Genomic DNA, 15676 nt, shown 5'->3' on the forward strand with positions numbered 1-15676 from the left:
AAAATCGATTACACAAAATTGAGCAAAGACAAGTTAGTGGTACGTGACTCAGTAAGGTTGGGAAGCACTGCTTTAGAGGAAGAACTGTAGGGAGACATAAAGTACTTGGGAAAAGGTAATCTAGAAGAGCACTGTACGATGTATGATGCAACAGTTACACTAGTCCAACACTGCTTTCACAAAGTATCGGGTAGAAAAGAACTGGAACAGAAGATGTGATACACGAGGAGGAAAAAGCAAAGTCAGCATAGTGACCGACCTTACCACAAACTGCTTTCTGTACCAAATATCAGAAAGTCAAGTCAGGTACAGCAGCCAGAATCATCCAAGAATCAGAAAATTAAACAGTTCTGGGTGTAGGTCTTTGGGCCCAAGATTCTGGTGGTCCTCGACGTGTGTGAACTATGTGACGTCACTGCTTCTATTTCTTCCCTAATGCACGGCTTCCCCTGCAGCCGGGTCGCTGCGGTAGTCGTCGATGGAACGACTTCCTCCACTTAATTTTTTCAGCACTGGTGTTCCTCAGGGTTCTGTCCCATCGTCTGCTCTCTTTCTTTTGTCCAAAAATGATTCTTTTTTTTTTCTAACTGCCAACTTTATTCACTCTTCCGCTGAGTATTCCACTGCACATACTTCAGTCAATTTTATTCCACGCCTCCTCATCCTAATACTAATCTTCTTTCTCGTGCTAAATATATCTCCCGTAGTTTGGACCTACACGGTATCTCGGAACAAGGCGAGCACAATGCTGGTTAAAGTTAGTAATGCTAAAACGCAACGCAATGGCTTCTAACATGTCTTCCTCAATGTTAATAATTTCCAGTCAGCATATGAAAATAATGGTCATAACCATATCCTCCATCCTGTCCTGGAAAACCTCACATAATTAACATGTTAATGGTCATAACCATATCCTCCATCCTGTCCTGGAAAACCTCACATAATTAACATGTTAATGGTCATAACCATATCCTCCATCCTGTCCTGGAAAACCTCACATAATTAACATGTTAATGGTCATAACCATATCCTCCATCCTGTCCTGGAAAACCTCACATGATTAACATGTTAATGGTCATAACCATATCCTCCATCCTGTCCTGGAAAACCTCACATAATTAACATGTTAATGGTCATAACCATATCCTCCACGCTGTCCTGGAAAACCTCACATAATTAACATGTTAAAGTCTGCTCTTCAACAGCTGCGGCTGTTGTACAGGTGCAGCATTTTTTTTTCTCTTTTGAGCAGCTACTTCATATCTACATGGGTCTTACTCACCACACTGTGGAGTTCTGCTCACATACTTGAGGTAGCTCATCCTCCACCTCTCATCAATGGAGTAGAATCAAAATCCTTCCATTTCATCAATTCTCCAGACATCACCTTTTACCAACCATTCCTTTTGTGAGCCGTCTGCATGTATCCTTGTTACCAAACCTTGAGCCCATGATACGCGTCGGGCTTTGCTTCCAACGTTTGTGTGTGGAGACCAGCCACAAGGGGACTGACCATTATGGTACCTCCTTCTTCCTTCGAACAACAGAGCTGTAGAACTCTCCTCCTTCTTTCATCTTAGCTTTTCCGTATGACATTTTGACTCTTAAAAGTCAGATGTACCAACACCTGAGAAACTTTGATCAATTTCTCCATCCATATTCTTCCTTATTTTTCTTTCATCCGAGATGCCCATGACTTGGGCATGTGTTGCCCGAGCCAGGTCGTTCACTATGTATAAAGGTGAAACGAGGTGAAATGTAACACCTGCATCAAACTCCAAGAACAATGGTTGATCGTCGGTAACAAAATACATTTAAACCTTCCAACGAGCAACTACAGGGACAATGCAGGGATAAGATACGAACAAGGAAGCTCAATTACGAAAAAGTGTAAAGCTTAAAAGCAGTTCAGTATAGTTTTACATTCATATTTTTAATTACAAAACCAGTCTAATCTAGTGTTGACCTTTTTTGAAAACAATGTTCACAAAATCTAATCATCATCTATAACTGCTCCAGGATATTTATGATCGTTTACCTTTACAACCATTTCATTATTGATATACAAAGGTAGATGTTCTAATGGTTGTCTACTAAAATCTATAACCATTTCTTTTGTTTTCCTCATCAAATTCTAAACAGTTGTTCTTGCACCATGTATCAAAATGTTCAACTTCCTCTCAACATCCAAAGTCACCATTGAGACGAAGACTTACAAGAGCTGTGTCATCTGCGTATATGAAGATCCTGCTATCTACATCCATTGCCTTACAGCCACTGGTGTATAATGTAAACAAACCTGGTGATAAGACACACCCCTGTGAGGCTCCACTGTTGCTAACTATCATGTTGGAGAATGTGTTCAAAAATCTAACATACATATTGGACACAAATGCATGTATCCACAGTACATTTTGAGAATTAACATCATTAAGTTTTTTTTATCATATGTGGCTGAATGGGATTAACGCACTATTCAAATCAACAAACTGAATCTTTAGAATATTGTTTACCCAGCTTGTTTATACCATCTTCGTGAAAAAGAATATAATCAAAAACAGACATGCTAGTATTCTCTACACATCTATTTTCTACATATACAAATTGTAGCTCATCCATAAGATCAAATATCTGTTCATCCAATATCTTTTTAACAATAAAGTATTTCATTATAATAGAAGTAAGTGCCACAGGCCTATGATCATCATTACAAGGACATTTTTTTTCTTTGATACAATTTCAGACGTTTTCCATATTTCAGGAATACAAGACATACCAAGTGACTGCTGAAATAGTCTACAAAGAATGTGTGAAAAGTGATGTTTACAGAGTCAGTCAGTACCTTACCACTTATCAGGTCTGCTGCCTTACCATTTATAACCTATTTATACCCTATACCCTATTCAATGACATCTTCCTCTCTAGTTACAGTAGGCTAATCATTTTCAGAGTATAGAGACTGACATATTGTGTTAAGTTCTAGAAAAAAAAATTAATGCACATCGAATCTAGCGTAAAATTCGTTCAATTTATTACAAACGTCCACAGCGTCAGGCAAAATCCTCTCTCTACACATGCCAGTTAGCTTCCCAGACCTTCCCATGCACGTTTTGGGTCGCCGCTGAACAGTCTTTCAATCCTAAATCTATCTTTAAATATGTCTATCATATAGTAAATATCCTTCTGTATTAATGTTAACTTATTTCTATCATTATTTGCCAGTCGTGTTTTATTTCCATTCAACACTATCTTTTAAGTCATTAGTAACCCAAGGTTTATTACTTGGGTGAAATTCAACCTGTCTTTTGTATGAATAATTACATCAATACAAAATAAAATATAGAAATTCATCAATACAAGCACTGGATCATACAACACGTCCCAGTCTGTAAGCTTCATACAACCAACTAAAGTTTCATTTGCTTCATGTGTCCAGTCATGGAAAGATTTACAAACAGGTTTAAATGTTTGAAATTTCCGTCTATCCGCTCGTGTTAAAAGACACATACTGTGGTGCGACAAGCCTTGTAGCTTCAATTGTTTAGAAACAGCTGTTAATACCGGTACAGAAAAAAGGATTTAATGCTTTGTCTATGCGTGAAGGGAAGTTGATAAACTGTTGGTAATGTTGTATAGAGTGTTTAAAGTCACTTCCGGTCACAAAGATTTTGTTGGATTCCCCTGACAAATAATACGTTCGTAGCGAAAGTGTCAGAAGTTCTATATTTTCATTGCACAGTTTATTGAATACCGTAAAGTTTATACCACTTCGTTCATTAATATATACACACACTCCTCCTCCCGAGCGCTTACCTGCTGCTTCTGTTCTGTCACCTCGAACCAGCTGATACCATCGATCTGGTACCCACTATCAAGGTTTTTATTCTCTTAAAGTCGCGTCTCCGTTAAACAGAGCATCGACACCTCCCTATACACGTGACTCCACTTACACATGGCTGACAATTCATCAATCTTGTTCCTTAACGAACGTACGTTCCCACACACCATCAAGGGCAGTGGCAACTGCGCACCCTGCCTTCTACCTCTAACCCGGGCTCCTTCTCGCCGGCCCCTCCTCCTACTGGTTCGTTTCACTGCTTCAGGCAGCTCTCTGAGGCTAGCATAACTACTGGCGCCGTCAGTATGATCCATTAATTCGTTTCGGCTATACATGAGCCGGCCATCTTGACTGTTTACATGCAGGGTACTACCCAGGTTCCCGCCTAGATTCAGGAACAAAACCCCATCGAAAGCAGAAATAAACAGTACCCATAGCACTAATCTGACTATGTTCCTTTGCAATATATCTAGGTCTTTATGTAACTTGTGTGTAGCGAAGTTGACTTACGAGGCCGTGATTTCAAGTAAAAATTCGAGGAAAACGGGAGGAAAATTTACTGGTCGTCAGTTTGAGCAGCGCTCTGTGTATAGGGGCATGAAATCAGGACTTCCAGTTTCTTATTTCCATAATGTGGGGCTTACGAGAAAGAGTGTATTTAATATCATAGCAATTATGTTCATTGAGTCAAAAAGCGAAATCACAGAGCCGTCAAAGGAGAGACGAAAGTTGTGAGGAGTTTTCGATAAAGAGATGGGTAGAAACTGGGTCTTGAAGGCACTGAACTTGACCAGATTTCGTCTACCCCGCTGAGACAACGGAGATGCAGAGATGCAGACGAACGAGAGAAGTGGAACTGAGGGATGAGGAAGAAAGCTGTGTTGAGTCGTCAGCGTATGAGTGCATTGGATTATTTGTTGAAGAAAGGAAATCGTTGATAAAAAGGAGAAAAGAATGTAAGGCATGTGTACGAGTAGGAAGAGAGGAAAGTGACTGGTTTCCATTGATGGTCGGTCTGCGGCAGAGGTGTGTGATGTCCCCAAGGTTGTTTTATTTGTTAATGGATGAGTTAGTTAGGGAGATTAATGCAAGAGTTTCTGGAGAGAGGGTCGAGTATGCAGTCTGTTGGGGATGAAAGGGCTTGGGAAGTGTGTCAGATGTTGTTCGCCGATGATACAGCACTGGTGGTTGATTCAAGAGAGAAACTGCAGAAGTTGGTGACTGACTCTGCAAAAGTGTGCGAAAGGAGAAAGTTGAGAGTGAATGTGAATAAGAGCAAGGTCATTATGTTAAGTAGGGTTGAGGGACAAGTCAATTGGGATGTAAGTTTCAATGGAGAAAAACTGGAGGAAGTGAAGTGTTTTAGATATCTGGGAGTGGATTTGGCAGCGGATGGAACCGTGGAAGCGAAAGTGAGTCACAGGGTAGGGGAGAGGGCGAAGGTTATGGGAACGGAGGGATGAAGCAAATATATATATATATATATATATATATATATATATATATATATATATATATATATATATATATATATATATATATATATATATATATATATATATATATATATATATATATATATATATATATATATATATATATATATATATATATATATATATATATATATTTTGTCGCCGTCTCACGCGTTAGCGAGGTAGCGCAAGGAAACACACAAAAGAATGGCCCAACCCACCCACATACACATGTATATACATGCACATCCACACAGGCACATATACATAACAATACATTTCAACGTATACACACACACACACACACACACACACACACACACACACACACACACATATATATATATATATATATATATATATATATATATATATATATATATATATATATATATTTTTTTTTTTTTTTTTTCTTTTTTTTTCAAACTATTCGCCATTTCCCGCGTTAGCGAGGTAGCGTTAAGAACAGAGAACTGGGCCACTGAGGGAATATCCTCACCTGGCCCCCTTCTCCGTTCCTTCTTTTGAAAAAAAAAAAAAAAAAAAAAAAAAATTGAGAGGGGAGGATTTCCAGCCCCCCGCTCCCTCCCCTTTTCGTCGCCTTCTACGACACGCAGGGAATACGTGGGAAGTATTCTTTCTCCCCTATCCCCAGGGATAATATATATATATATATATATATATATATATATATATATATATATATATATATATATATATATATATATATATATATATATATATACTCATGTACATAATTCATACTTGCTGCCTTTATTCATTCCCGTCCCTACCCCGCCACACATAAAATGACAACCCCCTTTCCCCGCACGCGCGCAAGGTAACGCTAGGAAAATACAACAAAGGCCACATTCGTTCACACTCAGTCTCTAGCCGTCATGTATAATGCACCGAAACCACAGCTCCCTTTCCACATTCAGGCCCCACAAAACTTTCCATGGTTTACCCCAGACGCTTCACATGCCCTGGTTCAATATTGGCAGCACGTCGACCCCGGTTTACCACATCGTTCCAACTCACTCTATTCCTTGCACGCCTTTCACCCTCCTGCATGTTCAGGCCCCGATCGTTCAAAATCTTTTTCACTCCATCTTTCCACCTCCAATTTGGTCTTCCACTTCTTCTCGTTCCCTCCACCTCTGACACATATACCCTCTTGGTCAATCTTTCTTCACTCATTCTCTCCATATGACCAAACCATTTCAATACACCCTCTTCTGCTCTCTCAACCGCATTCTTTTTATCTCCACACATCTCTCTCACCCTTTCATTACTTACTCGATCAAACCACCTCACACCACATATTGTCCTCAAACATCTCATTTTAAACACATCCACCCTCATCCGCACAACCTTATCTATAGCCCATGCCTCAGAACCATAAAATATTGTTAGAACCACTATTCCTTCATAAATACCTATTTTTGCTTTCCGAGATAACGTTCTTGCCTTCCACACATTCTTCAACGCTCCCAGAACCTTCGCCCCTGTGACTCACTTCCGCTTCCATGGTTCCATCCGCTGCCAAATCCACTTCCAGATATCTAAAACACTACACTTCCTCCAGTTTCTCTCCATTCAAACTTTCCTAACAAATGACTTGTCCCTCTAGTGTATCTAATAACCTTGCCCTTATTCACATATACTCTCAGCTTTCTTCTTTAACACACTTTACCAAACTCAGTCACCAGCTTCTGCAGTTTCTCACCCAAATCAGCCACAAGCGCTGTATCATCAGCGAACAACTAACTCACTTCCCAAGCCCTCTCATCCACAACAGATTGCATTCTTGCCCCTCTCTCCAAAACTCTTGCATTCACCTTCCTGACAACCCCTTCCATAAACAAATTAAACAACATGGAGACTTAACGCACCGCTGCCGCAAACCGACATTCACTGAGACCCAGTCACTTTCCTCTCTTCCTACTCGTTCACATACCTTACATCCTCGATAAAAACTTTTCACTGCTTCCAGCAACCTGCCTCCCACACCATATACTCTAAATTCCTACCACAGAGCATCTCTATCAAATCTATCATACGCCTTCTTCAGATTCATAAATGCTACATACAAATCCATTTGTTTTCTAAGTATTTCTCACATACATTCTCAAAGCAAACACCTGATCCACACATCCTCTACCACTTCTGAAACCACACTGCTCTTCCCCAATCTGATGCTCTGTACATACCTTCACCCTCTCAATCAATACCCTCCCACATGATTTCCCAGGAATACTCAACAAACTTATATCTCTGTAATTTGAGCACTCACCTTTATCCCTATTTGCCTTTGTACAGTGACACTGTGCATGCATTCCGCCAATCCTCAGGCATTTCACCATGAGAAATACATACACTGAATATTCTCACCAACCAGTCAACAACACAGTCACCCCCTGTTTTAAAGAATTCCACTGCAATACCATCCAACCCGCCGCTTTGCCGGCTTTCATCTTCCGCAAAGCTTTTACTAACTCTTCTCTGTTTACCAAATCATTTTCCTTGACCCTCTCACTTCGCACACCATCTCGACCAAATCACCCTATATCTGCCACTCTATCATCAAACACATTCAACAAACCTTCAAAATACTCACTCCATCTCTCTCTCACTTCACCACTACTTGTTATTACCTCACCAATTGCCCTCTTCACCGATGTTCCCATTTGTTCTCTTGTCTCACGCACTTTATTTACCTCCTTCCAAAACATCTTTTTATTCTCCCTTAAATTTAATGATACTCTCTCACCCCAGCTCTCATTTGCTCTCTTTTTCACCTCTTGCACCTTTATCTTGACCTCCTGCCTCCTAATTTTATACATCTCTCAGTCATTTGTCCTATTTCCCAGGAAAAATCGTCCAAATGCCTCTCTCTTCTCTTTCACTAGTAACCTTACTTCTTCATCTCACCACTCACTACCCTTTTCTAATCTGCCCACCTCCCACGCTTCTCATGCCACAAGCATCTTTTGCGAAAGCCATCACTACTTCCCTAAATACATCCCATTCCTCCCCCACTTCCCTTACCTCCCTTGTTCTCACCTTTTCCCATTCTGTTCTCAGTCTCTCCTGGTACTTCCTCACACAAGTCTCCTTCCCAAGCTCACTTACTCTCACCACCCTCTTCACCCCAACATTCACACTTCTTTTCTGATAACCCCTACAAATCTTCACCTTCGCCTCCACAAGATAATGATCAGACAACCCTCCAGTTACACCTCTCAGCACATTAACATCCAAAAGTCTCTCTTTCGCGCGCCTATCAATTAACACGTAATCAAATAACGCTCTTTGGCCATCTCTCCTACTTACATACGTATACTTATGTATACCTTTCTTTTTAAACCAGGTATTCCCAATCACCAGTCCTTTTTCAGCACACAAATCTACAAGCTCTTCACCATTTCCATTTACAACACTGAACACCCCATGTACACCAATTATTCCCTCAACTGCCATACTACTCACCTTTGCATTCAAATCACCCATCACTATAACCCGGTCTGGTGCATCAAAACTGCTAACACACTCACTCAGCTGCTCCCAAAACACTTGCCTCTCATGATCTTTCTTCTCATGCCCATGTGCATAGGCACCAATAATCACCCATCTCTCTCCATCCACTCTCAGTTTTACCCATATCTATCTAGAGTTTACTTTCTTACATTCTATCACATACTCCCACCACTCCTGTTTCCTTTCCTCAAACATACTACCTATCTCTCCTTTTTTTTTCTCATCTTGGTTACATCCACACACATTTAGACATCTCCGTCTGAGCCTTCGAGGAGGACGAGCATTCCCCGCGTGACTCCTTCTTCTGTTTCCCCTTTCAGAAAGCTAAGAAAGAAAGAGGGGAGGGTTTCTAGCCCCACGCTCCCGTCCCCTTTAGTCGCCTTCTACGACACGCGGGGAATGCGTGGGAAGCATTTTTTCTCCCCTATCCCTAGGGATATATATATATGTATATGTATATATATATATATATATATATATATATATATATATATATATATATATATATATATATATATATATATATATATATATATATATATATATAGAGAGAGAGAGAGAGAGAGAGAGAGAGAGAGAGAGAGAGAGAGAGAGACGAGGAGAAGCGGGGGAACCAATTGGAGGTGGAAGGATGGAGCGAAAAAGATTTTGAACGATCGGAGCTTGAACAAACAGCAGGGTGAAAGGCGTGCAAGGAAAAGAGGGAGTTGGAACGATGTGGTATACCGGGGTCGACGTGCTGTCAATGGATTGAACCAGGGCATGTGAAGCGTCCGGGGTAAACCATAGAAACTTTTGTGGGGCCTGAAAGTGGAAAGGGTGCTATTTCGGTGCATTATACATGACAGGTAGAGACTGAGTGTGAACGAATGTGGCCTTTCTTGTCTTTTCCTAGCGCTACCTCGCGCGCGCGGGGATGGTATTTCACGTGTGGCGGGGTGGCGACGGAATGGCTGAAGGCAGCAAGTATGAATATGTGCATGTGTATATATGTATATGTCTGTGTATGTATATGTATGTGTACGTTAAAATGTATAGGTGTATATAAGTGCGTGTGTGGGCGTTAATGTATATACATGGGAATGTGGTTGGGTTGGGCCATTCTTTCGTCTGTTTCTATGCGCAACCTCGCTAACGCGGGAGACGGCGATTTAGTATGATAAGAAAGAATATATATATATATATATATATATATATATATATATATATATATATATATATATATATATATATATATATATATACAAAACGCTTTGAGCTTCGTGAGATTGAAAACTATAATGACAAGAATAATATGGTTTCTACAAATAAAGATATCATCCACCAATCGTTTTATAATATTGTAAAGAATTTCCAAAGAACTGGAATTCAAGAAAAATAATTCACTTCAAAAATTATTGATACAGTATTGCTCGAGAACTTATCACGCATATGAAGGCACACTACTGTGCTACTTGTTGAAACCAAAATTATAACGGGTAACTAACAGAAAACGTGTGCTGTTAGCAAGGGAATGACCTCATAAATGTATCTATTTTAACAGCATCTTCTCGTCCATCAGCGTCTTGTAAGCGTAAATACTGGCACCTCAACAAAGCTGACTTAAGTAACTCAAGTAACTTCTTTCTGACTTCTCTTGAGTAAACCACTGTCTGTTAAGTGGTGATGCTTCTGTCTCCGCCAAACGCATAGAAGAAGTTATTTTTGTGGGAGTGGAAGCATGTATCCCCTCTTCCTCCAAGACGACCTCATCATCCAGTCCATGGTTCAACCGTTCCTGTCCTCTCCTCGTCATCCAATGATAGGTCTTTCTGGTCTTTAGTTAAGGGCATCTCTAACTTCTCCCGCTCTACCTTTCCTTACATTTCCGTTATGACGATACTGTAGCTGCCTCTCCGGTAGACAAAGTTACTCTCTTTGGTTCCTGTTTCTCCTCTAATTCCACCTTGGATGATTCTAACATTCCTTCACCCCCTGATGCTCCTCTTACTAATCCTGTGCCTCTTCCTGTAACCTCTTTTCGGAATTTCTGAAAAGCTCTTCTCTCTCTGGATACAAGCAAGGTTTATGGTCCTAATGGCATCCATCCCCGTGTGCTGAGAGTGTGCTTCTGAACTTGTACCTGTGCTTGCTCGTTTGTTCTGTTCTCTTCAAGAACCAAAAATTTTACTTCTTGGAAGCATACATTAATACATCCCATCCCTAAGAGGGTTGACTGTTCTGACCCTTTATCTTCTAATTGCTTTCACATCTATTATTTCCAAAGTCTTTGAATCCCTCCTCAACTCCAATATTCTTAGACACTTCGAAACTCACAGTCTTCTCTCTGATCACCAGTATGGCTTCCGTAGGACGAGATCCACTGATGAAATTCTTTTCTATCTTAACAATGTCTGGCCATCATCCCTGTAAGATTCTGGGGAGTCGTATATAGTTGCCCTTGACATATCTGAGGCTTTTGACTGGGTGTGGCACCGGAGTCTCATCTCTAAGATCCCCACTTTTGGCTTTCTTCCCTCACTTTGCTCCTTCGTATCTTGCATCCTCTCCGGCCGATCTATCTCTGCGGTCATTGATGGATCAGATGATGCCAAAGTAATGAGCAAGGGGAAGAGCGAGGAAGATTGTATCAACGTGCAAGGGGGGGCTAGACAGACTCCAAACTTGGCCAGATACAAGGATGATGAAATTCATCCCGAGTAGATGATAAGTAATGAGGATGGGTCGGAGGGAAAGACGGCCACAATGTGAATACGAAATAGCAGAATATAAGCTTCAGGAATCTGTGTATGAAACTTGGGAGTCGATATCGTCCACTAACTTGTCGTTAGAGCCTCACAACAGGTAAAGAGTTAAGGAGACCAATTGTCTTTTATAAACTTAACATAAAACTAAAACTAGAATATTCTTTTGAGTTTTACGCAATGCGACTGAAAAACATTAAGAGCTAATACAGAATGTCCAGAAGCGGGCAACAAAGATGGTAACAATTAGGGAGGGTAAATTACAGGGAGAGGCTGGGGGACTTAGATTCATTCACCATGGAAGAGAGAAAAGTGAGGATTGACCTAATCACAGCTTTTAAGCTATCAAACCAGGCTGATGATGCATAGATAGAACAACCAGACGGCAATCATATGACTAAGTAAGAAACTTGTTTAGGAATACGTAGAGGTATCTTCACGGTACAAGTGCGGCGGATGAATGGAACAGACTGGTTATGGCAAGGATGAATGAAGAGAGCATACAGAAGTCTGAAACTTTGATACTGGAGAAGGATCAAGACAAGGGGCGCCACGAGGGTAAAAGTGCCTCACCGTACAGTACAAATAGGTCATTACACACTCAGACAACTTACCTGAGGGTCTGTCTGAGGAAGACGAGTCCATGTCTATGTGCGACTTCATGAGGTTATCTGTCGTGAGAGTCAAAGTTCGCTCCTCCTAAAGTTCGACTGTATCACTGCTGTAACACTTAGATTTCACTGTTCTGATCCGTCACTGGCAGTGCACAGAAATTCTGCATGAACGTTTTGTACCTTTGGGAGCACTCCTGAGAGACTCAGCTTTACTAAACGTTATCTTCCGTGCACTACTGTGGAGTTTCACTTCTACAAGACTACACGTTCACTGGTCTGTGACTTCCCACGTTCGCTGCTTTGACTCTTCTTGTGCTTCTTCTCGCACCGAAGCTGTAAGACAGAAGAGATTAAACTCATGTAGATCGAGACCTCTAAACATTACTTATATAAACAAACGTGAGAGCAACTTTATCATGTTTAGCGGTTGTTGGGAGTGTGTGTTTGAATAGAGAGAACTTGGAGGTAGTGGAATGTTTTGGACACTTGGAAATGGACATGGCAGGGAATAGAAGCTGATGTGAGCTGTATGATGGGTGAGGGGGCACAGGTCTTAGGTACAGCGAGGACGGTGTGGAAGGAGAAGTCACTGAGTTTAAGCGCAACCTTGGGTATGTTTGATGGCATAGTAAGTATTACCGTCAATGCTGTATGGTTGCGAGGCGTTGGCTATAGATAGAAAAGTATAGGATAAGGTAAATGTGTTGGAAATGAGATGTTTAAGGACAATAATTGTTTCAGGAGGTTGATCGTAAAAGATTTGGTTGGGTAAGAGAGAGTTTTGGTAGCGAAGGGAGTATGTATGAGAGAGATGAAGAGGGTGTGTTAAGATGGTTTGGACATATGGAGAGAATGAGTGAGGAGAGGTTGACAGAGAGGATAGATGTGTCAGAAGTGGAGGAAACAAGGAGGAGGAGGAGGAGGTAGGGGGGGGGGGGATACAAATGCCACATACAAATCCATCTATTTTTCTAAGTATTTCTCACATACATTCTTCAAATCAAACACCTGATTTACACATCCTCTACCACTTCCGAAACCACACTGCTCTTCCCCAATCTGATGCTCTGTACATGCTTTCACTCTCTCAATCACTACCCTTATATACAACTTTCCAGGTATACTCAACAAACTTATGCCTCAGTAGCTTGAACAGTCACCTAAATTCATGCCCCTTGCTTTTATACATTGACAGTATACATGCATTCCGCCAATCCTCATGCACTTCAACATGACCCATATATACACTGAAAAATAACTGAGCAATCAACAACACAGTCACCCCCGTTCTTAGTAAATTTAACTACATTACCATCCACATCCGCTGCCTTGCCGGATTTCACCTGCCGCGCGGCTTTCACCACCTCTTCTCTCTTCACCGAACCATTCTCCCTGACTCTCTCACTTCGCATAATACTCCTACCCAAAAACCCTACATCTGCCACTCTATCATCAAACACATTTAACAGTCCTTCAGAATACTCACTCTATCTCCTCACTTCATCACAGCTTGTTATCACTTACGCTTTTGCCACCTTCACTAATATTCCATTTTTGTCCTCTTGTTCTTCGCACAATATTAACCTACTCTCAAAACATATTTTTCTCTTTAAAGTTTAATGGTACTTGCTCACCCCAACTCCCATTTGTTCTCCTTTTCAACCCCTGCACCATCCTCGTCACCTTCTACCGCTTTCTCTTATACATCTCCCAATCATTTCCATTCCTCCTCTTTTAACTACCGCTCAAACTCCTCTGTCTCCTCTTCCAACAGCAACTTTACTTCTTCATCCACCACTCACTACCCTTTCTAATCTGCCCACCTCCCACTTTTCGCATACCACATGCATCTTTTGCGCATGTCATCACTGCATCTCTAAATTCCCATTTCTCACCTACTCCTTTTGCTTCTCTGCATCCAACCTTTCCTGGTTTTTCTTATTTCTTAGCACAGGCCCCTTTCCAAGCTCACTTACTTTCATTTCCCTGTTCTCACCAGTATTGTTTCCTCTTTTCTTAAAACTTCCTTAAGACTTAACCCTCACCTACACAAAATAGTGATAGTGTCCAAATCAAGGCCAGGCCTTACTTGAAACATAGAGGTTAATGAAAGGGAAAAAGAAGAGACAAGGGAAAGGGTTTACGAATTTTGGAGGATGAAGTAAACCTGTCTTTTGAAATGTGCTCGGTCACTCTTATTGGGAAAGACATGAGACGGTAGAGAGTGCTTAAGCTCTGAGGAGTAGGGAAAGAAACTTATTAAAGACGGCCCACACTTAAGTTGTCAGTGGCCACACAGTAATCATGTACCACCGCAGCTTGCCTAGTATTGCGTGGTCTAGTTAGTAGAGTGGGCACACAAGCAGTCAACTCCCTGGAGCAAAAACCAAACAGATATCTCTGAGGAGGGAAAGTGAACCAACATTGCGGCGTAGGGCAAGCGGGTCAAGTTTTGAAATTAGCCTTGTAATGTTTATTTCGACTCAACTCTGTCAAGTAAGGATGCAGAGCTAGAACCATCCCATATGTGAGAGCAGTACTCCATACAAGGACAAGTCGATCCTTTGTATAAACGGAGCAACTGTTCGGAAGGAAAGTAATTTCGACATGTACAGAGGCCTCCCAGTTTCATAACGGCAGACTCAACTATTTCCTTAATGTGGGGTTTCCAAGACAGAGTGAATGTTACAGTAATAGCAAGTGTGTTCATTGAGTGAAGAGACGAAATCATAGAGCCGTCAAACGAGAAAGAAAAATGGCGAGGAATCTTCAGTAGAGAGATGGGTAGAAACTGGGTCTTGGAGGGTCTACATCACTGAGATATCCTGTCCATTATACCCTGTTCATTGACGAACTTGTGTCGAAACGAGATGCAGATCGAGTGAGAGAAGGAGCAGCACTAAAAGAAGTGGAGGAATGCAGTGATGATTCGTCATCGTATGAGTACATTTGGTTATTAGTGGAGGAAAGGAAATCATTGATACGAAGGAGATAAAGTGTTGGAAACATGGCAGAACTTTGAGGACACCATTGTTGACAGAGAAAGGCGGAGAGGCTGATACATCAACAACCACGGGATAGATCGGCCAGGAAGGAAGCTAGGTATGAAGGAGCAAAGTGAGGGAGGGAAGCCGAAAGAGGGGAGCTTAAGAGATGAGACCCCGAAGCCACACCCTGTCAAAAGCTTTGGCTACGTCAGGGACAACTGTATGGCCATTAGGCCAAACATTAGGAGGCTAGGAAAGAGTATCGCCAGCGGATCTCGCCTTACGGAAGCCAACTGGTAATCAGAGAGATGTCTGAGGATATGGGAGTTGAAGAGGTTGCAAAGACTTCGGAAATGGTAGATCTCAAAGCAACAGGACAATGATTAGAAGGGTTACAACTGTCACCATTCTTAGGGATAGAATGTATTAATGTATGTTTCCAAAAACATGGAAAACTTCTGGTTTTTAAACAGACGAA

At 41.2% G+C, this 15676-nt stretch overlaps 1 protein-coding gene across 3 annotated transcripts in view; it reads right to left on the reverse strand.

Moving 5' to 3' along the window:
* Positions 1-15676, reverse strand: part of LOC139755467 (phospholipid-transporting ATPase ABCA3-like) — a 154521-nt gene that overhangs the window by 110728 nt on the left and 28117 nt on the right. For all 3 annotated transcript variants that reach the window (XM_071673802.1, XM_071673801.1, XM_071673803.1), the window contains exon 2: positions 12212-12544. In XM_071673802.1, coding sequence (XP_071529903.1) covers positions 12212-12260 — 49 coding nt within the window. In that variant the 5' untranslated portion in view covers positions 12261-12544. The remainder of the gene's footprint in view (positions 1-12211; positions 12545-15676) is intronic.

Source organism: Panulirus ornatus, chromosome 19 (genome assembly GCF_036320965.1).
Source record: "Panulirus ornatus isolate Po-2019 chromosome 19, ASM3632096v1, whole genome shotgun sequence".
NCBI lineage: Eukaryota > Metazoa > Arthropoda > Malacostraca > Decapoda > Palinuridae > Panulirus > Panulirus ornatus.